Source organism: Octodon degus, unplaced genomic scaffold (genome assembly GCF_000260255.1).
Source record: "Octodon degus isolate 3935 unplaced genomic scaffold, OctDeg1.0 scaffold00107, whole genome shotgun sequence".
NCBI lineage: Eukaryota > Metazoa > Chordata > Mammalia > Rodentia > Octodontidae > Octodon > Octodon degus.
The window spans coordinates 5213857-5240075 of record NW_004524683.1 but is presented as its reverse complement, the minus strand read 5'-3'; the positions used below and the strand labels follow the sequence as shown (position 1 = coordinate 5240075).

General features: G+C 44.6%; 2 protein-coding genes across 6 annotated transcripts in view; both read right to left on the bottom strand.

The window, feature by feature from the left end:
* Window positions 1-26219, bottom strand: part of Agbl4 (ATP/GTP binding protein like 4) — a 1571060-nt gene that overhangs the window by 224227 nt on the left and 1320614 nt on the right. The gene's annotated exons all lie outside the window — the stretch shown is intronic.
* Bend5 (BEN domain containing 5) overlaps window positions 1-26219 on the bottom strand; it is a 46485-nt gene extending 20266 nt beyond the window's left edge. Inside the window, exons 1-4 of one of the 5 annotated variants that reach the window (XM_023724208.1) lie at window positions 26058-26219; window positions 25435-25622; window positions 11368-11501; window positions 8927-9393 (exon numbers count right to left, since the gene is read on the bottom strand). In XM_023724208.1, the coding sequence (XP_023579976.1) occupies window positions 8927-9173 (247 nt within the window). In that variant the 5' untranslated portion in view covers window positions 9174-9393; window positions 11368-11501; window positions 25435-25622; window positions 26058-26219. Of the gene's footprint in view, window positions 1-8926; window positions 9394-11367; window positions 11502-22259; window positions 22394-25434; window positions 25623-26057 lie in introns of all 5 variants that reach the window. The other 4 variants (XM_023724207.1, XM_023724206.1, XM_004639149.2 and 1 more) reach the window with 4 other exon arrangements.

Here is a 26219-nt window from a genome sequence, read left to right as displayed (position 1 = left end):
CACAGACAGCAGATTGTTGCTACCTTTCTCAGCTCACAAGGATTAGGATGGAGAGTTTGGAACAGAAGCAAAGGAGGCTGGAGGACACTAGGAAGAAAGGTCCAGGAGAATATTTCTGACCTGGAGCTTGGAGGACAGGCAGCAAACAGCGTCTTGATGTGAGGTCCTGTGGTAGGGTAGCAATCTTCATATGGTGGAGACAAGTGGAGCGAAACCCAGGCTCCTTGGCAGAGCTTGAAGTAGTCTGGTCAGATTTGGGGAAGGAGAGATCACAGCTGGCTAAATGAACCCGGAAGGCTCTGATCAGTGAGTGTGGGGATGTGGCCAGATAAGTGAGAGCTCTTCAGGTCCTTGTTCCCCTCCCTCTGAATTTTCTGAGTGCCTGTATCTTGTGGCTTGTGTTGGAACAGGCTTTGCTAGACAGGATCAGAAGCCACTGTATCACGAGGCCCAGGTGGGAGCAAGTCTAGCCACTATACAGACGTAGGGTGGGTCCATCCTGTTAGGGAGTCAGAACCAGATAGCATAGTAGAGTGGAAATGGACCAAAGGGAAGAGGTATATCCCCACAAGAAAAAGCTCATAGAAGTAAGCCTATGTCTCCAGTTTGGGGAATCAAAGACCTCCCCTACTTTAAGGAAGCATAGATGTCCAATTTACATGACACATTTGAGCAGGACAAGTGACAAACTTAGTGAGGTCTTCTTTGTTAAGTACCTTAAAATGGAAGTGTCTCTTCTTCGTAGCATTTCTCACCCCACTGTCATGATCATTTGTTCAACATTCATGACTAGAATGCAAATACCAAGGGGATGAGGACAGGACAGTCACAGTCATGTTCGAGGCTACTTCCTGGCACCTCATACCGTACCCTGGCATATATCAAGTGGCTGCTGAACAAGTACTGAGTGAGAAGGTAATCCCCATAGCAGTCCTGCAGAATCAATCTTCTGTCTTCATAGACGCTCACTGAGGTGATCTGCCAGAAGTTACACGGGGGTGAGTGTCAGACTCCACAGCCCTGCTCTTTCAAGCACTCTGCCCCGTCAGCTCACAGAACTCTCCAGTGATCTCACAGGTTCCCACCTAATGCTGACTGCTCAGCAGCATTGCCTCCAGCCTCCCTGACCTTCCAAGAAGGTCTCTGGAAACTGCACACCGGCAAAGGGCAACATGTGGGCTGATGTTATTGGGATTCATATCATTTCTAAGAGCTTGAAGCCAGTCCTTTGCCAGCTGCTGGCCAAAGAGAGCTGGGCTTGCTCTGCTTCTTTTACCCCCTCCTGCCCAACTGTCTGTCCAATAGCATCCAAACAGAGGTGAAAGTGCTGCACCTGTGAGAAGCAGTGGAAAGAAACACAGAAGGCCCTGCATTTGTGCTTAATGCATGTACCATTTGAAACAGCCTTTGGTCCTGTAGTAGAACTGGTTGGGTTGGGGACTAAAGGATTTTAGTGGGAATAGCGGTGTGTTTGAGTTCCTAAGGGGCTGGTGTGGGCCACAGCGAGCACCCGAGGTGAGTGTTCAGGAGAGGCAGAGTTCGGCCACGTGACTGATATCTTTCCACCAAATCAATCCACCACCCTGTCCTAGGCTGCTGCTTCCTTCAGGCCTTGAACCCCTCCAGAGTAGGGACCTCTGCTAAATGGCTGTTGATGGATTTGCCTAGCGCAAAGGAGTGGAAACCAATGAGACCCCTGCAGCAGGGCCCAGTGCTGTCCCTGCCTGCCTCAGTAGCCTCACCTTCTCTTCCTACCCACCTTTTCCCTGGCCAGTTCAATCAGACTGTGCATTTGGTTCCCTATGTTTGGTACCCTGATGAGTCTGCTTATCTTAGAGTTTAGAGCTCCAAACCTTTGTTCAGGCTCCCCAGTTGCCTGAGATTGACTTCCCATTTGCTTATAAAAATCCCACTACATGTTTTAATTTGGGGCTTTCTGCAGCCCCTTCCACCACCTCAGTCATGAGGTCCTCTTCTAGATCCTCTCCCCACAAAGAGGCCCAGAGCAGAAAGGCTCGCTCTGCACACCAGTGTGTGCTGGTAAGACAGCAACCTTGTAAGAGAGTGACAGAGTCTCAACTTTTTCTTTTCCCTGTGCTCAGCACAGAACTCAGAAGTGGGAAAGAACCAATAAATATTTTCTCCATAAAACATTTCCTTATGGCCAGTAATGGGACAGTTGTATTAGAACGCAGGGAAAGAGCTTCCCGTCCCTAGAAGAAGCTATAGGATGCCAGGTTATCTCCTGACAGGGAGGCTGTCCTGGGCAGGAGGCTGTGCTAGGTGAGCTCTGGGCCTCACAAATTCAGGGGACCAGGATGGGGCCAGGCTCTTGGCCTGTTGAAGCCTGGTGGCTAAACTGACTTCATCTGTGTCAGCCGAACATCAGCTTTCCACTGCTTCAGGATGATGAAGGCCCCAACACTTAGATTCCACACAGAGTTTCTCTCTTCTGAGCTTTATTTTTCCAAGTAGAAAATGGGAGAGAAATATTGGATAGACTTCTCTATCAAGAGAAAAACTCTATGAAAATTCTAGGAATTTTTCTGGTTGGCATTTTGAGGCTACATAGCCTGTTAAAGCAGAATGACAAAAAAAAAAAAAAAAAAAAAAAAAAAAAAAAAAAAGGTGGCCTTTAAATTAAGCAGGAACCATCTATCCAACAGCTCAACATCTGTCTACTGTCTGAGAGCTACTACAATATTTGAATGAGGTTTAACCTTGCAGACAGGCAGAGGATGGGACAATGCTGCAGAACAAAGCCTGAGTGGCAGATACACACCTGCTGGACACATGCAAAAACAAGAGAAGCCTTGACCTGAAACCTGAAATCTTGGGCTATGTGGCCTCAGTCAAGTCACCTAATCTCTGAGCCTGTTTTCTAATCTGATGATCCTATTTAGTAAAAATATGGTCTCATGTAGGAGAGACTCTCAGTGTCTCATTTAAGGCAGGTGCTCAGAGAAGATAACTGTTACCTCTAAAGAACCCTTTCCCAGCAGAAAATAAGTCTGTCACAGAAGGAAAAGCCCCATTCTAATGGGGAAGAGCCACTCTATACAGCTACAGGGAAAAGATCAGCGAATCCCTCTGGGTGTCCTTGTGCTCTGAATAGCACACAAAGGTACAGCTTAGACATGTCCCTCAGCCTTGGCCCCACTGCTGCCAGAAAAATGGACACCCAGGAAAAAGGTGAAGGAACACCTTAGGTCACTGAGCCATTTTGAAACTAACTTTTAAAATAATCTGGAATGATCTGTGGCTAATTCTGATGCAGTCAAGTGTAAGAATGTTCTTCAAGATGGTTGGTGATCAGTATTATTCAAATAAACTATCCCAGCCTTTGCTGCTAGATCTCTTCCAGCCACCCAGTTGGAGGGCTACATGGCACAGAGGTGGGTACTGCCCTACAACTCTGAGGTAGTGGGCTTTGGCTCTAGTTGGAGATGAAAACCCAACTGGACTAAAAGGCTCCAGCCTGTCTTGTTTAGCCTTCTCCCAAAGCCCAACCTTTTAGGGTTTGTATTCACTGGTAAGAAGGAATTTCGGGTCAGGCATGGTGGTACACACCTGTAATTCCAACACTTGGGAGGCTGAGGCAGGAGGATTGCTTTTTAAGTTTAGCTCACTTTGGGTTATACAGTGAGTTCAAGGCCTGGCTGAACTACATCGCAAGAGAGAGAGAGAGAGAGAGAGAGAGAGAGAGAGAGAGAGAGAGAGAATGAATTCCAGGCTGAAATAAATGGATAGACAGTCCTGAAATAAACAGGCACCATGAGAGCCAACAGAAAGGAAACTGAGCCATAACTGGTGATGTGTGAAAAAATTGATGGTGTCCAAGGGCAGTTCAGAACTGGAGATGGAATTCTGCCCAGGAAAATTAAGGAAGGAAATGTGGAGAGCCCTATGAACTGCGGACCAGACATACCTGGAAAACTGACTAGTCTACTATGAGCCTTAGGACTTACAAGTGGAAGGGAAAATTTGGAGAAGACATTAAGAGTTGATCAAAGATCAGGATATGGGAGACAGCCACATCTGCACTCTGCTGTGGAGCAGCAAGCACCTGAGATGTGCCCAGTGCTGCCCACACATTACCTCACGCACATGCTCAAATGACTCCGCACATTCACCAGAGGCTTACTGAGCTACTACAATGTGCCCACCTCCAGGCAAACATCATCACTTCATCTGCTCACTTAATCTTTCCCAAAGCCACCATGCTTGCTATTGTTGTTGGTTCTGTTTTACAGTTGATGAAATGAAAGGTCAGGATATTAAGTTGTCCAAGGTAGCATAATTAGGTCACAGAAGAGCCCGAGTCCAAAACCCTAATATTATTATTTTGTATTATTTCAGAGTGCACGTAGACTCTTAATCACTTTCCCCTCCTGCATGGAATGGGCTTTAAGATACCCATTTTACAGAGAAGAAAACAGACTAAGAAGAGTTAAATTACTTGTTTGACATGACACAGGTAATAAACTAGCAGCATTCCGATTCAGGTCCAAGTAGCATCTGTTGCCAAAGACTGTGTTGCCTCCAATACAGGGGAAACCCAGCAGGAAGCGTTTGGCTGGTATTGGTTGCCTTTCTAAGGCACCCTCAGGGATGTCAGCGTAAAGAAGTCAGTGCTGACCACAAAGGATTCTAAAGATCAAAGCTGGTATTTTAACAGAGCTTGGACAGAACACAAAGCATAAAGGCACAGGGTTACAGAAGCATTAGTAATCCAGCTCTGAAGAGCCAAGGCAGATATGCAGGCCACAGTGGTTTTTTCCTTCTTCAGAAATTTCTACCTGCTTATGATCTAACCAACAGGGGCATTTTCTCTTCACACCTTTTTCTCTCAAATGCAGATAATTCGTAACTAGCCTTGCAATAGATAAAAATGCCGAGGTGCTTTGAAACCTGTAAGGTGCCAAATACATGTAAATTACTGTTATTCTTAATACCTATGCCTCTTCTAGCCAGAATTCATCATTCATTACTAAAGTTCATATAACATTTAATTTGCCTCCTTCCTGCAATTTCAGTGATGATTTTCTGCCTGGTGTCATGGGTGTGCGGGTGTGGGTGCCTGATCCCGTTAGACCTGTGTGTTTTCTGAAGTCAAGGGCTGTGTCTTTTTTTATTATTACCATTTTTGATTTAGGGAAGGGTCTACAGAGTTTTCAGGGTCTCACTGCTAGATCGGACTCATAGTGATCTGTCTGTTTATAGCCTCCAAGAGCTGGGATTACAGGCACATGCCGCCACTCCCAGTCTCAATTGCCATCTCAGCATGCCCTAGGGGCAGGGCCAGCATAGCAGGCCTGGAGATCAAACCCCTGGCCCCTGAGCCTGCTTGCAGGTGCTTTATCCACTGAGCTATCTGGCCAGCCCTAAGAGCTGTGTCTTAAACTCTTTAGCATCCTCACAGAGCTCTTCAGACTCTGACTTGAATTGTTGTTAGCTGACTTACACCTGAGTTACACGATCCAAGTGGTACTTAGACTGTTACAAACTGAGGAGGATCTAGGTGCAGTGACACACGCCTGCATCCTAACACTTGTGAGGCTGAAGCAGGATTGCCCAGAGTTTGAGGCCAGCCTGGGCTATATAGTGAGCTCAAGATCAGCTTGACCTACATAGTGAAACCTTGGCTCAACAACAACAACAACAACAACAACAACAACAACAACAACAACCATACACACATTAAAAAAACAAACAAAACTGAGGAAGATACTTGAGCCTTGGTCTTTGTCTGCTAAGAACAGAGAAGTGAGAAAACAGACTCTAAAAGTTTACTCTGTTCTCACACATGAACCTCACCTTCCCAGTGGGGTCTCTACCGTTCTGCTTTCCCTCATCCCCTAGGAATTCTCTGAGCCTGCCACCTGCCCCCTACCTCTCTAGTTTTAAAAAGTTACTCTAAGCCACTAGCTTGTGAATGATTAAACACAAAAGGAACTGTGTCCTTCTCATTCGCCTCTATATTTCCCACCCTCAACTCAGTCTTGGGCATAAATCAGAGAGATCTTGAGAGGCAGAGAAGTCAGGTAAATTGCTCCAAGTCACACAGTCAATTTCTGTTTGGGGAAGCCAGAGTTCTGCAAAAAGCAGACCCTCTTTTAGTATGTCCATTTCATGATTTGAAAAAGGAGTTAGCGTCACTGAACATCAACTGAGTAGTTGGCACCATGCTGCGGGCCACAAGGCTATAAACGAGATATCAGTCCCATTTTATACATGAGAACACTGAGGCTCATCAGTTCAAACCCCTTACCTAGATTGCTCCTCACTCTTCCTACACACCTACTCCTGCCTGGAGAGCAAAAACTCATCCTCTGACCTCGAATGTAGAAGTATTTTTCTTTCTTTCAAACAATTCAGGAAGTCCTTCTCTGAATGCTTGGAATCTGGCAGTGATCCTTCTTGTGCTATCCCCCTCCCCTCTATGCTGTGTCCCTGAGATAGCAATTCTGCACTGTGCTGTCATAGAGTGTCTCATCAAACTCCGAGGTCCTCCAGGGCAGAGAGCAAGGGCCGTGTGCAGAACACACATAACTCTCACTCACCATGTACGCACACATTTTGCATATAGCAGGAAGACAATAACTGGGACATGAACACAGCACACAAGGAAGAAAAAAAAAGAGGAGGAAGGGAAATCAGAAAGGAAGGAAAGAAAGTTTCCTAAAGTCACAGAGCTGTGAGGTGCTGAAGTGGAGAGCTGAATGCTGGCCTGCTTGGTTCCAACAACTATACGCTTTCCATAGAAAATACACCAGCTCCTCTTACAGAGAAGCCATGCTCTTAGTACAAGACCCTTGTGGATTGCTCTTAGAATGTGGCACATGGCTCCTCTTGAATCATCATGTGTTAATCAATAGACTTGAAGCTTTCCTGGATCAGGCCAGAGAGGGTGATTTCCAGGGCGCCCACGATACAGAGAACACAGGGCGCACAGGTGGGAGTCCTGGGCAGACTCGCAGCCCGAGTCTGTTCCACTGCAGTGACAACAGTGCTGCAGAGGAGAGCAGAACTAGCCCTTGGCCCTCGTGATGACACTCAGGCCTGGAATGGTGAGGCACCGAGGCAACAGTCAGGGTTTTTTTCTAGGAGTTTTAGGAGGAAAAGGAGTCAGTACCGAAGTAAAATGCAGGGTCTTATTGCTGGGGTTCAGGAGTGGTTTTGGAGTTTAAACTCAGTTCAAAACTATGTAAAACAGGTAGTCCTAGAGAGTTGACATAATGGTGTGGAGAAGTTTTGTTTTTTTAGTGATTTCCCCCTCCTCCTCCCAAGAGGTTTACAAAAGGCATAGCATACACAGCACAATGAAAGTACAAATTACTCACTTGAAGATCAGGAAACATTTTTCCTCTCTGAAAAATTCAGTTATTTCCCCATATTCCACCCCAACTCACAGACCAACACAACTTTAACAAAGACTTATGTTTATGGTTTTTCTCTTTGAAATTTTATTTTAATAGTGAACTTTAAGTACTTTTGAAGCTGAAAACCACATGTGACTTTCAGTGTCACTGTGAACTTCCACAGGCTATGCTTTGGGACAATGGCCAAGACAAACACAGATTTTGGGAGTGAGAAAATTAGCAGCCAGTGAATCAAGTGGTACAAAAGGGGCGGAACCTTGTCCACCTCCCAGAGCGAGTCTGGAAAGTCCCACCCTAACGTGTTTTTCTTGACAAGGACATGAAGAAGGCCTGTGGACTGACTCCTCCATCTTTTGATCTTGGGGATCTTTTCTCCTTGAGAACTTTACACATAAGTCAGGTGAAATCAAATACATCTAAAATCAAAGAGAGCTGGAGATTTGTGCATACATATGCTACACAGAAAATAGAAAATTTCCTTCTTTAGTGAAGCATTTGATTTAAACTTTGAGGACAGAACCTCTGTTTCTAGATTAGATTACTCCCATATTCAAACAAAGCACCCTACCTCAGGGTTAATTATTGTCCTGGGAGGCCACTGAGGCTACCAGACTGTGTCATGGTGAGCTCTCTGTACTTTTTCTGTCTCTCACAGTTTTGAACTCAGATGTGCTGAATTTTTCAGTCTTTTCCTCACCAGTGAGCATTCATTCATTCCTGAAGTCAAGACTGCTGCCTTCCAGGTTTTCTGCCACACCTTTAAATAAGAACACCTAGGAACCCAGTGACTTAAAATCAGGTGTGAATATGAGCCTCCCAAAGGAGGTTTATATGACTTTATCATAAACCTCCCGAATCATGTGCCTCCCTGTTCAACACATTTAATGGCTGTCATTTCTACCCAACAAATCCAGTCTGCCCTGGCTGGTATGGTTTCAAGGTCCTCTAGCATCTGCCCTCTGAGCACACTGCAGAATCCTTATTAAGCTCTAGGTGTTTTCCCACACTTACGAGCACCCTTGGCCTCCTTGTGTGCTGTGTTCATGTCCCAGTTGAAGGGCCAGGTCCTTCCTGAAGGCTACCTCATGGACTCAGTTACAAATACCCTCTCCATGCTCCATTCTCAGATCATTTTAGGAGCAACCTGCCTGTGGCATCTATCACTTTCTGACTTGCAGTAATGTATGTTTTTAGGGCTATGCCTAGTTCTCTTTACTATCCTGAGACTCTTTGGAGAAGGAACCTGCAATCCCTGATACTACTGCTTGCTGAACAAGTACACAAATGAGCAGAACCAAATAGTTTGTCAGGCTCTGCTCTCTGACCACTTTCCCCAGGGTTCCCACCACAGTGCGCCCAGTGCTGCACCCATGGGCTCCTGCTCGATCCACTGAGGGGGGAGTGGCCTCCTCTTGGGGTAAGTGCTAAATCACACCTTGGCCCTTCCTTAGCTCCTCCCCCTCATTTGGGCCTTGTTTTCCTGTAGGAGGAGCTGTGCCACATGTCCCCTAGGTGGAGTGGCATGAGACCGACTGGGCACTCACCACTGCCAAGTCGCAGGAGCAGCACATCCTGGAGCCTCCGGTTGAGGTCGCGAAGCTCCTTCATTTCAGACACGAGGGCCCCGTACTCTTTCAGCTTCTTAGCCTGCTGCACCAGCTGCCTCCGAGTCCGCTCCAGCTCCTGCTGGAGGTGACGCATCTCCTCCTGTTGCTGTTGGTAGTTGCGCAGCAGTTCCTCATACAGAGCCCTGGGCACAGCAGCATCCTCCAGACTGTCCATGTCCTCCATGCTCGGTGAGGCCTCCACGAAGACCTCTTCTGGGCAGGTGCTGTGGCCCACACTCAGGCCGTTCTGTTTCTCCAGCCGAGCCACCACTGCCTCAATGCTCTTGTGTGCCACTTCACTCGGCTTCCGCCCCTCAGGTCTCTGTGTAGGACAACGAGAATCAGTTCAGGCAAGGGCAGCTGGGACTTTCTTGGACTGCGGCTCAATATTTCCCCAGACAATCCTAGAATCACAGAACCACAGAACATCAGTACTTGGAGAAACCTGTGGTAAACAGTCAAAGCCCTTTATTTTACAAATGGGGAGACAGAGGTTCAAAGTGAGGAATAGGCTTGTCCAGGTCCTATAAGCTGGTGGCAGAACTAGGTTTCCTGTGCTACCATTTTGCCATGTGGGTACATTTACTATGACTACCCTTCCATATTCCTCTGCCCCTGCCTCACATGATGCCTGGGCAAGTGTTCCTTCATGGGGTGGAAGGAAGATGCCCAGTATGTATTCACAGAGAATCAGGGTGAAGGCAGGCCCCGCAAAGCACCCCAGCAAGTCACTCTCAGATTGTCTCAACCACAAACACATTTTTTTAATAAGGGAATTTTATCAAGTAAATTTTTTCAAGAATGCTTTCGTTAGTAAAGATGCTAATATCTCTAATTTGCTCTAACCTAAGGCAATAAATATTTCCAACTTTCTTTCTGTAGCCACTGTCTACTCACTCAAAACTGACACTTGGCAGAAGCCTCATGCACATTTACTCAATTGGAAATGTCAAAAGACGCTAGCACTGGGAGATACTTTCAATTCTCAGTTTCTTCCTCTTTATAGGTGGTAAAATGGATTCCATCCAGACAGGGGAAGGACCACACTTAAGTTCGTGAGTTACACATCAGGACCTTCTTCCCCCATATCTGCCAGTTCCTCCTTCAGCCAGACAGTGGAAGTAGAGAAGACAAGTTCCTTTAGAAAAGAACCACCCATGGCACCTCAGGGGATGCACACTCAGCTGCCTGAGCAAATCCCAGCTACAGTGGAGAAAGCTTGTGCCGAGGATGACAGAGTTACAGGAACAACTTCAATCTCTTCCCCTGGGCTGGAGGGTGAACAGTTCTCTGGCTGAGGACATTAGTGGGAGGTGCACATAATGAAGGACAGAAGATTCTGGACAACTGGACTATGCCATAAGTCAGGTCAGGCCTGCCTTAATTTTTTACTTGCTTTTAGGAGATTAAAGGAAAACAAACCATAACTCTGAGATTGAGCAACATGGTAGAATCCTATGTCCTTCTACCTGCTGGTATAAAGGGCTCCTGGAACAGATGAATTAACCATCTAAAATCATACTGAACACTTCACACATTGGTCTGCATCACTATTGTGAGACCCTGACCACACGGACAGAGTCTGTCTGGTTAATCTCCATGATCCTGAACCAGCACTGGGCCCAGCCAATAGCAGGACACTAATGAATGTCATGGATTGAATTCAACTGCATCTTTTAAACTATGCTTTGGGAATGTGTTGTGTCCCAAATTAGACTGCAGTGAAATCAGAAGTCACCTTTTTCCCTTCTCTTCTCTTTCCCTTCCTCTGGGATATGAACTGCATCAAAACAAAACAAAACAAAATGAAATGAAATGAAACAACTAGCTTTCTGGATAAAATCTCTAGCATTAGGTTTTCAAAGTAAAGGCTAGAGGAGACCAATGGGGGCACACAGCAAGGAATGCACCATCATGCAAGGCTTGTGCTCAACTCCGAGACCCACAAATGCGCCCTGTGAACCTCACTAACAGCTGCTTTCTCCAGTGAGTCTAGCCTTGGTTGCTGGAGCAATCTAATAGTGACTGGCTTTAAATTGCTGTTCAAGACCAACAGCTGCTTCACTGGAACTCAGTGACCTCTCCAGAGCTGTGGGCCGGGGACAAACACATTGTTCCAAACTTCCAGCAGCGATGATCCTGCACAGACTGTCCAGACGGGACTGTGCTTAGTGGCACAGCATGAATCAGGGCTCCCTGGAAAGTAGGCCAACAAGGCAAATACACATTCACCATCCCAAGCTTCTACCCTGAAAAAGTCATGCCTTGTGACACCGGGATACATTTACAAGGGGAAGGAGACCAGCCTAAAATTCTTTATCTATGGGAAATATGAAAACTGCCCTGCATATTTCTAAGAAAAGTGAATATTTTGTTACCTTGATGTGTCTAAGCTGTAAATCTTCTTCCCCATAATCTTTAATTTCCCCATCTTCTTCTAGGTGACTGAGAGAAAGTTTGGGGATTTTTATTTTCTTCTGCATCACACTGTTTTCAAGGTCAGATTTGTCTTCTAAAATGTACATTAAAAGAACAAGGTTGATTATGAGTCCAAATACTCAGAAACCCCAAAATTTCAAATTCTAGAAAATAATTGAGGCCAGACCAGTTAAGCAGGAAAAGCAAACAAACTTGCTCCATCCTGTGGGCAGAGATCCTTAAAGTAGAAGTGCAGATCTAACTGGAGGATCCAGAGTGTTTGCTAAAACCATTGCACTCAAAGGGTTTAATTAATCTGCTTAGGGGTGTCTCTAAATCCATCTCCTTAAAGGGTGACCTTTCATGAAATTCTAGACTCCTGGAATTTGAGTGGCCCTAGACTTCCATCCAGCTTGAAGTGAACTAGCACATGAACACCAATAACTAAGACATTTCCAAGCCAAGTACTTTCCCAGGAAAGCTTGCTGAGTTTCTGCCAGCTCAGGTACCAGAAGGGATGGGACGAATAATGCCTCTTCAGGAAGTACGACCTAAGTTGGAAGGACACAGAACTCCCCTAAGCCCTGACGCAGATAGGATAAGGAAAAGCAGATGTGAGAAGGGTAACGAGTAACAGTTATTGCCCTTTTAATAATTCCAAATCCCAGGACGACAAAGTTTTGTGGACAACTAGTCTAACTGTCATTTCACAGATGAAGAAACTCAAATCCAGAGGATGCGAGATGCTCACCCAAGGAGTGAGTCTGAGAAGAGCTACATGGCAGGAAGCAGCCCCCTGGCGTCTTGCACTTCTGTGTGATCACAACACATACTACATGTTGTACATTAAAAACTGAAGTGCTACTCAGATACAAAGGGATATTATTTCTCCTCACTTTCTTATTACTTAAGCTCAATCTGAGATCATTTTTGCCTTATTACTGTACAGATTTCAGACTGTATTTCCAAGACCTGTCTCTCCCCAGAGATTTCCAAAGTAATAGTTCAAGCAGCAGGCCCAGAAGTTAAAATTTAAATCCACCATGGAAGTGATCCCTTGTGATAAAACTGTTTGTATTCTGGGATTGAACTGACACTTTGGGCACTATTGTTTCTTCACTTTCCATTAGGATATGTCAAATGCATTCTCTAGCATTTTGCTCAATGCATGACAATGGCATGTGGCCAAGAACTATCTGACCCAGTCTCCAAGGGTCTTTATGTGTAGGAAGGTGCGTGTGTGTGTGTGTGTGTGTGTGTGTGTGTGTGTATGTGTTCATGTACATTTGTGTATGTGCTAAACATGTTCTTATGCCTCTCCCAAACCAAGCTTCTCTCTTATAACTTGTGAATAAAGTCGAGAAAGAGGCATACTGTTGTGAGTTGCGTCTACATGTCCCCCCAGAGCCTCATGCAGCCATAGACAGTGCTTTATGACTGGATCTGGAGGGAGTGGTGCTGGGATCAAGGGTATGTGCTTACTAAATTAGTCCACTGATTGGTCTGGCTTACTTCTGGGCAGGATTAAGGGTGCCCCATCATGGGTATGCGTAATACCTTCTCTGACAGTAAGGACAGAAAATTGTTGCTTGCTGCTTGCTTGCTACTTTGGTTGCCATGTTTGCCATGACCTGTTTCTCCTCTGTGCTGTCCCTCTGCCTTGCCACCTTGACTTGGAATAAGCAGATTACGGACTGAAATCTTCACAAATTATGAGCCTAAATAAACCTTTCTTCCTTTAACTTTTGGTTTCATGTATTTTGTCTCAGCAATGAGAAAAGCAACTGTGAGAATTATAAAGTAATAAATGTTTTTAAAAGTACTCAAATGCTAAATCTTCTGGATGATCTTGCAAAGGGAGCTCTACTTGGTTTGAGGTGGACTCTAGTACATACCAGAAAGATCTGAATAAGACCCTTAACTCTTCCATGACCGGCAGAAGATAACTGAGCAGAGCTCAGTGTCTTTGAGCTCAAGCCTCTCCTCTATAACAGGAGTTGTGGGGCTGAGGACAATAAATCACACAACTCACCCAACTATGCCTGGCACACTTGGCACTCAGTGAACAGGATATTATACTTGGCATTTTCAGTATGGCTGAAGCATTTTATTTTTTCAGCATATGATAGATAAAGTTTTAACTTAAAAAACAAGAAATGACTTCAGTAGGGTATGGGTATAAAGGAAATGTTCAGAAAAAAGGAAAGGTGGTGTTTGTTAACAACCTCCTGCTGATGAAAATGGCCCTTCCTGCTGGGCAGGGGAGTAATCACTGGGTTCTATTTTCACAAGAATGACCCGTTCTCTTCGTGCCTATAAAATATACCCAATGGATTAGGCATGAACCACAGCAAGGACTTGTATATTTCTGAAAAAGTAATAGCTTCCCTCCTACAAAGCACTGTTGACTCTTTCTAAGGCAAAAAGCTGCTAACATGTAAAACCTGAAGAAAGGACTAGTGTACTCATGCACAGACATGTGGAGTAGGGAGAAGGGATTGAATGAGAGTGGGAGAGAGAATAAGAGACAGAGACAGACAGACTGATAGACAGAGATATGGCAGATGAGAGGTGGCATTAGGACTTCTGATAGTGTTTGGGGCAAAGCTTCTGAGTTAGTCTTCAGTTTGACAAGTTCAAGGGCAGTGGGTTGAGATGCAGCCAGAACTGGAACTGCCAAGCTATGCTTTGTCTCCCTGAGCTGAAACCTGTTGCTCAGGATCACACTGGTATGGAGTTGGTGCAGAGAGAAGCAGTCACTCAGATTCACAAAAGACAGTGTTATTTAAATAGGAAACAATCTTCAGACCATTTTGTTCAACCCTCTGAAAATACCTATGAGGAAGGTAAGGCTCAAATGGTAAAGTCTATGTACCCATCTGTGCAGCATCTGGGCCCAGGGGTAAGCAGGGAAGTGCAGGGTCTGTGTCTCAGAAAGCTCACTATTCTTCAAGGTCAGAGAAGTCAGTGTCATAATATGAAAATACCAGAATCTTGGGGACACAGATGAGTGGGTGTCCAGATGGGGACAAACATAAAAACTCAGGAGGTGATAACCAAAGGTCTCCAATACTGAACTGAATATAGAGCTGCTCTAGTGTTTCAGGAGTAAGAGAAACACTTCTGCCATCGGTGTAACCCTAAGACTTTCGCAAGGAGGTTGCACCTGGGCTGGCCTCCTCACTTGCTGGACAATCTTAGGTAAATTACTTCTCTGGGGCTATTTTCTCATTTGTAATTTAAAGTAAGTAATTCTTACATTTGCAGAATGCTATGAAGACGACTGATTCTATATGCTAAAAACTTGTGCCACTGAAGAGTTGGCACTTAAGCGTGAAGAGTCAGTGAACATAAAAGGATAACCATTTAAGGACAGCAAAAATGAAGACCATACCAGAGGAGGAGGGAGAGAAGAAGAAAGAAAGTTTTAAAGATATTTAGACTAAACCATAAAAGATGGTTAGTTATAGGCAGGAGGAAGATGAGGGGGTTGTGGCTAAAAAGAAAAATATCCTATCAGTTCAGAAGAATGAAGCTTCAGTCTTCAGCTGTATGGGAAGAACCAGGAGTCAGACAATCTGGATTCCAAGTCCAGTTTTGCCACTTGATAGGTGTGAGGATTAGCAAGCTGCTATCTCTGCGTGCATTATTTTGCTCTTTTTGTAGAAATAGCGATATAACTTATAGCTCCAAATCAGCTTAGTAAATGTGCCTTGGAAACCACAAAGCCCCATGCTGGAAAACACTGGGTGACAGCTCAGTGGGCCCTGCCTGCTGGCGAGAGACATGAGGTTGGCAGGCTTCTGATATTAGTGTCCTCCCTCACTGCCTGGCTTGAGAGGGTGACAGGAGTGTTCCCCTCTCCTTCTGACCACAAGTGATGACAGGAGCCTCATCCACACCAGCTTGACCACACACTCTGTGCTCTCCCATCAGCCTGAAAGCTTTCCTCCTTCCTTGCCTGCTTAACAAACTCTGTAGCCCCCTTTTCCTTCTTAAAGATCCCATTACAAAATGAACATATTTTCTTTATTGTTCCCTTGCCAGCTTAGAGGTCCCCCTTCCCTCCTGGAACGTGAGTCATTTCAGAGGACTGAATAAAACAGGCATTCAACAAACAAAGATGATAACTAAAAGTACAATAAAAAGAGGCTACAGCAATAAACACAAGAAAAAATGCCCCGCAACAATAGTCAATAGGGAAATGTAAATCAAAAGTGTAATGAGATATCACTTTATATTCAGGATGGCTATAATTGGAAAATGATTAGGGGAAGAAATATCAACTACTGGAGATGATGCAGAGAAATTGGAACCCTCATATTCTCTTAGTGGGAATATAAATTGGGGAAGCCATTGTGGAAAATAGCTTGTCAGTTGCTCAAAAAATTAAACATAGAAACATATGTAGCAATTCTACTCTTAGATACATACTCAAGAGAAATTAAAATATATGTCCACACAGAAACTGGTTTGTGAATACTTATAAAAGTATTATTTATAATAATCAAAATGTAGAAACAGGCCAAATGTCAAGCAACTTATGAATGGAAAAAACAAAGTGATATATCAGTACAATAGAATCTTACTCAGCCATAAAAATAAACGACATCAGTTCATGTTTCAATATGACTGAATCTTGAAAATACTGTGCTAAGAAGCCAGACATAAAAGTCATATGTTTTATGATTCTATTTGTATGAAACATTCAGAATAGGCAAACCCATGGATACAGAAAGCATAGCAGATTAGGAGAAGGGGCAATCCAAAGTGATCGCTTACTGGGTAACAGGGACCTTGTTTTGGATGATGAACGTGTTCTAGAATCAGTGGTGATGGTTACAGAACACTGTGAATATTCTAAGAAATCCTGAATTGCACATAATTAAACTGGTGGATTCTGCTAACGATACTTCAATTTGAAATATGCTACTAACTATCTAGCCGTAGCGTCTACTACAAATATGATGCTACCACATAGCTCTTCACACATATGACTACAACCCTGAAAGTTGGCTTAACTGCATTTTAAAAAATGAATCTCAAAGAATGGAAACTCCCTCTCTGAAGTCACCTAGCAGGGAAGATAAAGAGCCAGATTGGAAGCAGATCTGTTTGCCTCCTAAGCTAAGCTCTATCCTGTCTCAACACATGGTAGAGCCAGAATAAATGTTGAATGAATGAGTGAATGACGGCTATTAAAAAAAAAAAAAACCCAAACTCTCCATCCTAAAGCTCCAAGTGGAAGACCACTTTGTGTCTCCTTTTCCACCAGACCTGTCTTCAAGGAATTTCAGAAAGGAGTAATCACTGGCAAGTGCGACAGAAGCAGGTTGCTGAGGAGTCTATGACACTCAGAAGTGAGGAAAGTGAGTTCAGGGAAGGACCTACAATTATGCACACCAGTCTAGATCTTGGCTGCTTCAATCCTTGGCCAGGTGAACCCTGAGGCTTCTCGGAGAGCACACCACTTCCTACTTCCATCTCAATACTTTTCAGTCTCCTCCATGACCCATACTTCCTAGATGAGTGCTCTACAAGATGTCTCTGGAGCCTCCTCTCACTTTCTGCAGGCAGTACATGTATGGAGCTTCTGCTCTGGGCTGAGCACATCACTAAGAGGTCTTTGTGTTTTGTACACAGATAACCCATTGTGTGCCAAAGATCTCAACCAGAATGACTCCCTGAGATGCTGGTTCATACAGGGCAAACCTGTGGGGTTCCAGGCTTTCCTAACCCTTCTCATGAGCTAAAGGTTACACCCTCACCTAACTCACAGATGATGACGATTAAACATCAAGTGTCACTGCAAAAAGTGAAAGAAATGGTGGGTAGAGGGGTCCCGATAAAAGGGCTTTCAATAAGATCACCCTAGTGTGTAGTTTTGGTTCTGCTACATACCCTAAGAAGAAACTTCAGCAAATTGCTCAACCTTTCCAAGTTTCAGATTCATTATAAGGAAAGCAGAGATTAAGAAATATTGTCCAAAGAGATAGTACCTGGGAAGCAATAAGCACAGTCCCTTTCTTGTTACAAATGCTTAATAAATAGTGGTTGTGCGGCTACTCTGGCGGGTTTATGCTTGGCTTTTTCCATGGCAAAGAGAACCACTGCAGGTATTTGACACAGATTGAGACATGATAAAGAGATTCTTTAAGGAGATTTATGTGCCACTGGTAAGCAAGACAGATGGGCTGTGAAGGGGAAAAACAACGTAGGTGGATGAGAAAGTATAGCTCTTGGCTGGTTACGTTAATGAAGGTGAACGGTGGTGTGGATCACCTAAGACAGTGAATATTTCATGTGGTATTCTAATGTGACTTCAGAATATGTTTCTAGGTTGAAATTCAGGAAAACATAGAGTAAGCTAGTGGCTCACTGGGATGAATAAATAATCTTCCTCTGCAATTAAACCAATCTTAAAGCCAAATAATAAGTTCAGTTAAAATAAGGAAAAAAATATGCAGCCTCTGAAGAGACAACTTAAACTATCCTGATTTTCTGATTCTGTTGTGTTCAGAACAAGTGGAAAACTGCTGTTTTGGTTCTCATTTTACATAAAAATCAAGCTGGATAATTAAAATAATTCAATGTGAGAAAGCTTAGTTTGGTATGGGTTTGTTAGCTAGGATGAAATTCTGAAAGGCTAAATATAAAATGTTTAACAAAGGGTTTGTGTTGTTTTATAAATATCTATATGCAAGTTTAAAGTTTTTCATCTGCATAAAAACCCTGTAAAGTCTTCTGTTTGCATTAGAAACAGATATGCTGCAGAGAAGGCGAGCACATTGCATTCCCCAGTCTATGGTGTTTATTTTTATAAAATCCAAGGCGACAAAATTCTTAAGTTTCAAGGATATATCTAGCCAAGGGAAGAAAAGGGAGACATCTTTGCTGCAGTGTATAAGGAATCAGGAGGCACCAGGGGAGAGGCCTGACCTCCTTACTCACTGGATGACTGCACTCTCTCTATTGCCTTTACTTTCTTTCTTTCTTTCTTTCTTTCTTTCTTTCTTTCTTTCTTTCTTTCTTTCTGTCTGTCTGTCTTTCTTTCTTTCTTTCTTTCTTTCTTTCTTTCTTTCTTTCTTTCTTTCTTTCTTTCTTTTGTATTCTAGGGAAGGGTCTACAGGGTGTTCAGGGTCTCATTACTACATCGGACTTGTAGTGATCTGCCTGCTAACAGCCTCCCAAAAGCTGGGATTACAGGTGCGCGCCACCATGCCCAGTCTCAATCGCTGTCTCGGCACACCCCAGGGGCGGGGCCAGCAGGCCTGGGGATCGAACTCCCAGCCCCTGTGCCTGCTTGCAGGTGCTTTAATCTGCTGAGCTATTGGGCCAGCCCTCTTGCCTTTCTTTCTGTGAAGAGTGGGGTGTAATCTGGAAATCCCAACAGGTCCTTCTGGCTAAGACTGCTGGCCAATCACAGGGACTTCAGGGCTCGTTCTCATCTGCACAAAGCAGGATAAGAGAAGATGATCTGTGTGATACCTCCAGGTTGGTGTGCTGGAGGAAATGCCCTCCCAAGTCCATCAAAACTGGCAGAGAGGGACCTGCCAGGCAGGTTTCAGGTCTCCTTGCTCTCACTTCTGCCACCCTGCTGGTCCTGGCACAGGGCTGGAGCAGAGACAGTTAGGGATGGTACTCTGCTGGGTCATTTGTCTAGCTGCCCTCATCTGCTTCTCCAGAACAGCTGCCAGGGTAATAAGTGGGCCCAGCATAGGGTCACTGAGAGGCGATGTGTGTGCATGGAGGGAATCGTAAGCCTTCCACGCTTAGGTCAAGCTGTAGGAGGATGTGAAACCATATGTTTTCTCCTCAAATACCTTTTCAGCAAGACTAGTATCCAGAAAGCTGCACACTGTTTTCTTCCTAGTATGTGGCTTAGTTCCTAACAGTTGTCCACATTTAGTAAGTACCTACTGTGTGCCAGACACTTTTCCATCTTAACTTGTTAAATAACACAGTAGGCAAGTAAGTGATCGCTATCTCTGTGTTACAGGCAACCATCAAGATCTCAAGAAGTGAAATAATCTCTCCAAGCTCACACAGCTACAAGTAGGAGAGTCAGAATTTGAACCCAGACCATCTGATTTCAAGGTCCATTTTCTTTCATCTCTCTACTATTTCCTCCACAATACTTAAGAAAGTAACCTAGAAGTTATCTAAGCAAACTTACCCACAGGGGAAGATTCCATTCTAAAACATCACTGACTTACTTGCCTTTAGGGAGCTCAACACCATGCTGAAAGTCCTTTTCACTATCCCAGTGCACTCTCTTTTACTGTTACTGTACCCACGAATTCCTGTGATTCCACATTCTGACCATAATTCAACTTTCAAGATCTCTTCCTCCATGGTATAAAACTCAGAAACTTAAAAACTACCAGAACATTCTATACAATCTTTTCTTCTGATTATATGTTTAGCTGTCTTAGGTCTCACCAATCAGCTCAGAGGAAAAGATCATTGCTGTGAAAAAACAAACCAATAGAACAACAAACAAGAAAGCCTAGATCTGGGATCCAAAGCCTCTATTCTCTTCTGGTTCCCAGGAAACCCAGGTCTCCTTGTTATCCCTCGAGTCTCAGTCTGTCTCTGATTGTTCCTTCCTCAGTCACCTTTTATGGGTTCTCCTCAACTGTGCCCTTAAAAGCTGGTGTTCTGAAGAGTTCTGCCCATGTGCACTTCTTCCTCTGAGCATTTTCCCATTCTGACACCATTCTTCTCATAGTTAGTATCTTCCAAATTAGGGCTGTTCACTTGGAGTGTTCTTCTGAAACTTGGGCCACACCCCTACTTCCTTTTCTACATACCCAAAACAATGTTCCATGAGCCCCTAAGATTCACGCAGCTACTCTTCTAGTGTATGCATGAAAGAGGAAGGCTCAGGTTACACTGCAGTGGTCACACACATTATCACAACTAGACAGTAATAAAGTTTGGTTCCTTCCTTAATATATTTCAGATCTATCATGATCATCACCACTTTAGCTTGGGCCTCAGAATTTCTAACTGAACTGACATTTCTCCACAAGCCTTAGTCTCTGTGGGAAGCCTTAACCCACTGCCTGGCACTGATAGTACTCACAAAACAGTTGTTTGAGTAGCTCTCTCCAGAGTAAAACAAGCAGCTCTATCTCAGAAGATGAAGACAGTACTGCCCAGTGCAGCTGGAACCTGGTAGGTACTTAGCATATATTTGGTAGGCATATAATGAATAGAATGTAATTCTAAATCCTGGATAATACATCCTTTCCAGCATCCAGTGAGCCACCTAGTATAACTCAATAGTTGCAGAATTGAAACGAGCCAAAAAAAATGTTCAAGTTATGTTTTTCTGATAAAAGATCATACACATCTTTTGTCTCTAAGGAACTTATAAGGCAGTGCAGGTAGGAACACTGGAAAGGGAATTGGTTTTTAGTCGCAGACTTCAATTTGAATTCCACTTTTGGTGTTTGTTTTTTAAGAATAAAACCTAGAATGCTCTTGAATAAAAAATAACACATTAAAAGCAAAGCCTCAATTTTCCTGGACCAATTTTTTCTCCTAGCCTGGAAAGCAGAACTCTGAAGTACTCTGTAGTGTGGATTACTTAGTTGTAACAAATATGTGGTTCTTGAACATTAAAAAACACATCAGACTCAACCTTCAGTGGTTAGCATTCCAGGAGAATCTGCAACAGATGACAGCAGGCAAGTTCCAATCTTTGCTCCCATGTATATCAGCAGAACATGTCAAAACCTAAATTAAAAGTTTTCACTTGCTTATAAAAAAAGGTCTTTTGGTTGGCAGCGTCCCACTGATGACATGCAACAATCTCTGCATATGAAATCGGCAAGTCCCCTGCTTTGCTGCTAACTTTGTGTAGGTTCCAAGGCATTTCTGGAGCAAGTGATCTATTTGGACTGACAATGCCAAGCTGGGACCTGAGCCCTGAATGAGCTAAAATTACCAAAGCAAGAAGAACGTGGCTTTGGAAGCTATTTTCCCTTAAGTGTGGGGTTTCTTGTAGTCGAGGGAGTGATAAAGAATGTTGACTTTTTCCAGATGAACAAAGTTTGATGAAACCTGAACGTCCAGCTACAGGTTTCTATTTAGATAAACAGGCTGCAGCTACAGTGATTCTTGTCCCCTCTATTTCTTCTCCCCAAACATAAAAAATACACATGGGTTTAAAATGGCCTGGGCAGTGTGGGCTCTATGCTGGGCTCTGCCACACAGAGACAAGGCAGGCAGGGCCCTCTCCTGGAGGCATTCACTATCCAGAAGAATGAGGAGTCTCACTACCAACTGACAGGAAATCCACATGCACAAGAAATGAGCAAAGTGAAAAGAGTTCTGAGGAGTGACAGAGGGAGGAACGAGAAGGCCTCTGGGTGCTCCCAATGTACTTTGCCCACAGCTTCCCCATAGCTCTCAGAGTGCAGGACCACAGACTCTGACTTTCCTATGGGAAGGTAAGCTCCATCTAGGCAGAAGTCTCATATCAAATAATGATTAATTCATCCTAACTGGCTCAAAGGAGTGCATAAGGCTGCACTCACAAAATAGAGAGAAACACCACAGGTCTAGGCAAAGGGGAAGGGTGGGTGAGGCAGTCCAAAAGGTTATGACTGCCAGGATAAGAAGCTAAAACTTTATTCAGCAGACAATAGGGAGCTACAGAAGGTCCTAAGGAGAGCAGTCAATTGACAAATACTATTTCAGAAGATTATTCTGAAAACAATTTGGAAAATACACTGGACACAGGGTGATCAATTAGAAGGCTTCTGCACTAGCTCAGATGAATAAGAGCCGAGGCAGGTCCGAGTGACTGTAGTGTTAGGGAAGCCGGAAAAGAGTAACTTACCTACAAAACTACCTAAACCTGTCCCCTTCTCAGTGCTCCCCAAGTTCCTGGCTTCTTCCTGTTTAGCGTTGTTACTAGAGTCCCCAAACTGCACTCTCTGAAGAGAGTGCCCACTTTTCTTCATTACTCTGCCCCTACAGAAATAAAAGGACCAGAAAAATGATCCTTGTCTCCCCTTGGTCATGCTGCTTTTTGAATCACAGGGCCTTAGATTTGGTAGACTGGTGGGTTGACTTACTACAGCACTGGGCCTGGCCTACAGGAAGCAGTAAAGGGATAAAATTCTCTTTGGCCACAAAGGGAACTCGGTGCACTGAAGTTATAATAATATAGAACAGGTATCTCAACAGAATGATACAGAATTTAGAACTTTAAGCCTAGCAGAACCAGTTTGGGCCCATAAAACACACAAAGCTTAATACCACAAACAGGCTGGGTTTTGATGATGGTGAGAGCTCTAAGTAGGGACTTTTCACTTTCACAGCCTGTGTGGCAAATAAATGTGAGTAAGGAGGGACCACAGCTCTGCAGTGAGTCAAGCCTTGAGTTATGTGCGCACTCCGTGGCATGGCAGCAAGAGCCATGGGAGGACTTCAAGTAAATGACAACACAAGTGCTGGATGGGGAAGTTTGTGTCTCCTGCAGAAGGGAGGCTGGTATTAGAAGAGGAAGAGCAGAATGAACTTGAACACTCAAGAGTCTTACATTCCTGTAACTTGAAAAACAACTTGCCTTGGGTTTTTGGTGTTTTTTTTTTTTTTTTTTTTTTTCAGAACCAGGGATTGAACTCAGACCCTTGCGCTTGCCAGAGAAGCACCTATTCTACTGAGCCATCTCCCCAGCCCCTTGAGCCATCTCCCCAGCCCCCTTGCCTTGGGTTTTAAGCTTCATGGAAACGTCTCCTTTCCTTTTGCTCCTTTGAAAACCCTGCAGTGTGGCTGATAGGAACATCAGCTACTTTACTAAGGAGTTTGCCAAGTGGGCCTAGAGCTAGAGGACCTGTGCTCCTCATCTGGCTTTGCATTTAGTAGCTGTGCAGAGACAGGCAAGTCTCTGAGCCTCAGCACCCTCATCTATAAGATAAGAATAAGTGTCACAGAAGTATCTAACAAAGAATCACTGAGAGGATTATAAATGCACAGCCACACAGCAAGACTGTTAATAAAGACCTGGCTTTATTGGTTTTCCTTGCATTGGAACTGTAATTTGGTTTTTAAAAAAGAGCCACACACTAGAGACTGACACATGCTGAAATCATGGTGTGTACCATGTTGGGCAGTAAAGTTCACAGTCCCATAGCAGTTGGCTTTGACGTTTCCTGGGTATAAGAAGAGGTACACTCCAAGACAGCTCTGGATTTCCCTGGGCAGATGCTAAGTAGAATAACACATTTCTCACTGAAAGCCATCAAGAGACACTGAAGCTTCTCCTAAAACCATGGTTATTGCTGCCTAAGAGGGATTAAGTAAGTAATTAATGACAATCCACAGACATAAAGCCAGCTCTGCTTTCTTCCTGAGGAGTCACATCCTCACCCTTGGTGTACCAGTGCAACTGTGTTTCCACTTGCTGATAGATAGCAAGTGAGCTCTTGAAGATGAAGTCACTGCAAGCAATTCTCAAAGTCACACAGTTAAAGTCAACATAGGATTTTAAGACACACAGGGCATTTCTTCCAGGAGAAATGAACTCTCAAGCCCATCTTGATCCTCCCAACCAAGTTTGCACTCAGGGAAGCAGCTAAAATTTTAAAATTAACCAGTTGACTGGAATTCTTAATGTGGCCTCTCAAACCTGATTTTGTGTCTTTCATTTTCTTTTCTCCTCCCCAAAAGAACTGAAGAGAGGTGGGAGGAGGCACAAGGTTCAAGCTAACACTATACTTCTCTGCATCTGCTCTGTAGTGTCTAGATGGTGCCAAGTTTTACCTGTTTGTTTGTTTATTCATAAAATAAGCTCAAAGATTTATGAACATTTTAATTTGAAGGATGACCAGCTTATAGATTCAAAATTCACAGATTTTAGAGCAGTAACTATATGTACCTTACTTATGAGGATCTGCACTGATTTTTAACATGAAAGTTGGTGGGGGCTGTCATCTGCCTGACTGGCCTTTCCTCAGTGCCTAAGGAATCAAGCTCAGTGCGTACACATTTGTTGAATGAAGGCAAACAGACCTCACACACCAAGGCCCTCACCACTGACTTCCTCTGACACACATCCCTTCCATTCTCCTAGGGCCCATCGAGAGCTAGGAGTGTGACACAAAAGGAAGTATACTTTCTTCTCTTCTAGCAAAACGGAAGCTAAGGTTACAACCTAGTTGTAATTTCTTCAGGTCTATCCTCTGGGGAATAAACAACTAATGCCTTTTTTAGGCAATTAAAAGCATGCAAGCAAAATAAAACCTAATCAGCCATGAAGGATTCCCTTTCCGGAAACCTACTTCCTCACTCAGTTGTCCCTACCCCATGTGAGTGAATGAGGGGATAAGTAGCCCAGGGAGTGGTGCTGCAGCATTACTAGTTCTTCTCCTCAACTTGTACAATCCTGCTTTCCAGGGGCAATGTAAGGTAGTAGGAATAAATCTGAGTCACAAGGGTGAACTAGCTTGCCCTGGGACCCCAAGGAAGTCACCATGATACTTGGCAGGTTCATATTTTAGGCTAGAGAAAAGCAACAGGAAAAGCCTCAGAAGTACAACATATTGGCAATGTTTTCATGCAGGTTCTAACCTCTGATGTTCTCTTCCAGGTGGAAAGCAAAGGTAACTGGCTGTCTCTGCTCACAGCAGGACACATTCTTCACAGAAGCAGCACTAGACTATTCCCTACACCATCTTCATCTCTGCATGTCTACACTAAAGCTTCCCGGTACTAGATGGGACACAGGACCAGCTGCCTTCTCTTTATAAAAGAGGTGGTGTCTGCTAGTACTTACAACAGTATAGGTGGCTGCAGGCTGATCTTGTCCTACCACCACCTGAACCTTAGTATCCTCATTTGCTAGGTGAGGCTAAGCTCACCTGCCCTGCCCATCTTTCAAGCCTTCGGTGAGCCAAGAGGAGAGGTGCAGCCTTAACCTGACCCAGAAACACAGTTCTTAGAGATCCTTTGGCCAGATTCAGGAAGGGGTGTGGAGACTGAAGGTGGCCTTCAGGCCTGCACCTCCTTACCTCTGCCACTTGGCCAGAGAAGGGCAGGGGAGTGGTGCCTCCGTGTGCTGAGGTTCAGGGCCTCTTCGTCCAGTCCAGTGATGGTCCAGAAGGGACAAGGGTGTCATAGATTCCTTTTGTGAGGAGGGACTCCCACCTAGATCTAACAACATCCGCCTTGCTTCTCAATGTAAGGAGAACACCAAGGCCTTAAAGGGACAGAGACAGACAGCTTGAGAAACTTAAAGAGAAAGAAAGGAGCAGAGAAGAAAGGAACTGCAAGAGAGGGAAAGCTAAAGCAAAGATGTGAGAGAGCTCAGATGGTCCAAACAGGCAGAAACAGCAAGGGAAAGTGAGGGGACTGGGAGAATACAAAGAGTCAGAAAGAAAAGGACAGACAGACCAAGGAAAGAAGGCAGACTGACAGCATAGAGTGTGAAGGAAGAGAAGACAAAGGGGATCTTCTGGTCTTTTTAACTGGTCTGGCCTCTTAGAGTCACCCTGTGTCCTCCAGAGAAAAGCCCAGGGCTCCAGAAAAGGAGGCAGGAGCAAGCGGTGGCTGCCCAGCCCCTCCGCCCCGCGCCCGGCCGGCCGCCCACGTCCCAGCCTCGAGGGTCCCCTGTCCCTCCCGGCCACTCTCTCACCTGCCAGCGCCAGGATCTGGGCCTTGTGGAGCAACAGCGCGCCCCAGTCGCGGGGGGCGCGCGGGGGGCTCTCGAGCCCGGCGCCCAGCTCCTCTGTGCCCCGGTACACAGCGTACACCTTCTGGTTGTCAAAATCCAGCCGCGAGCGGGGGCTGAAGTCGC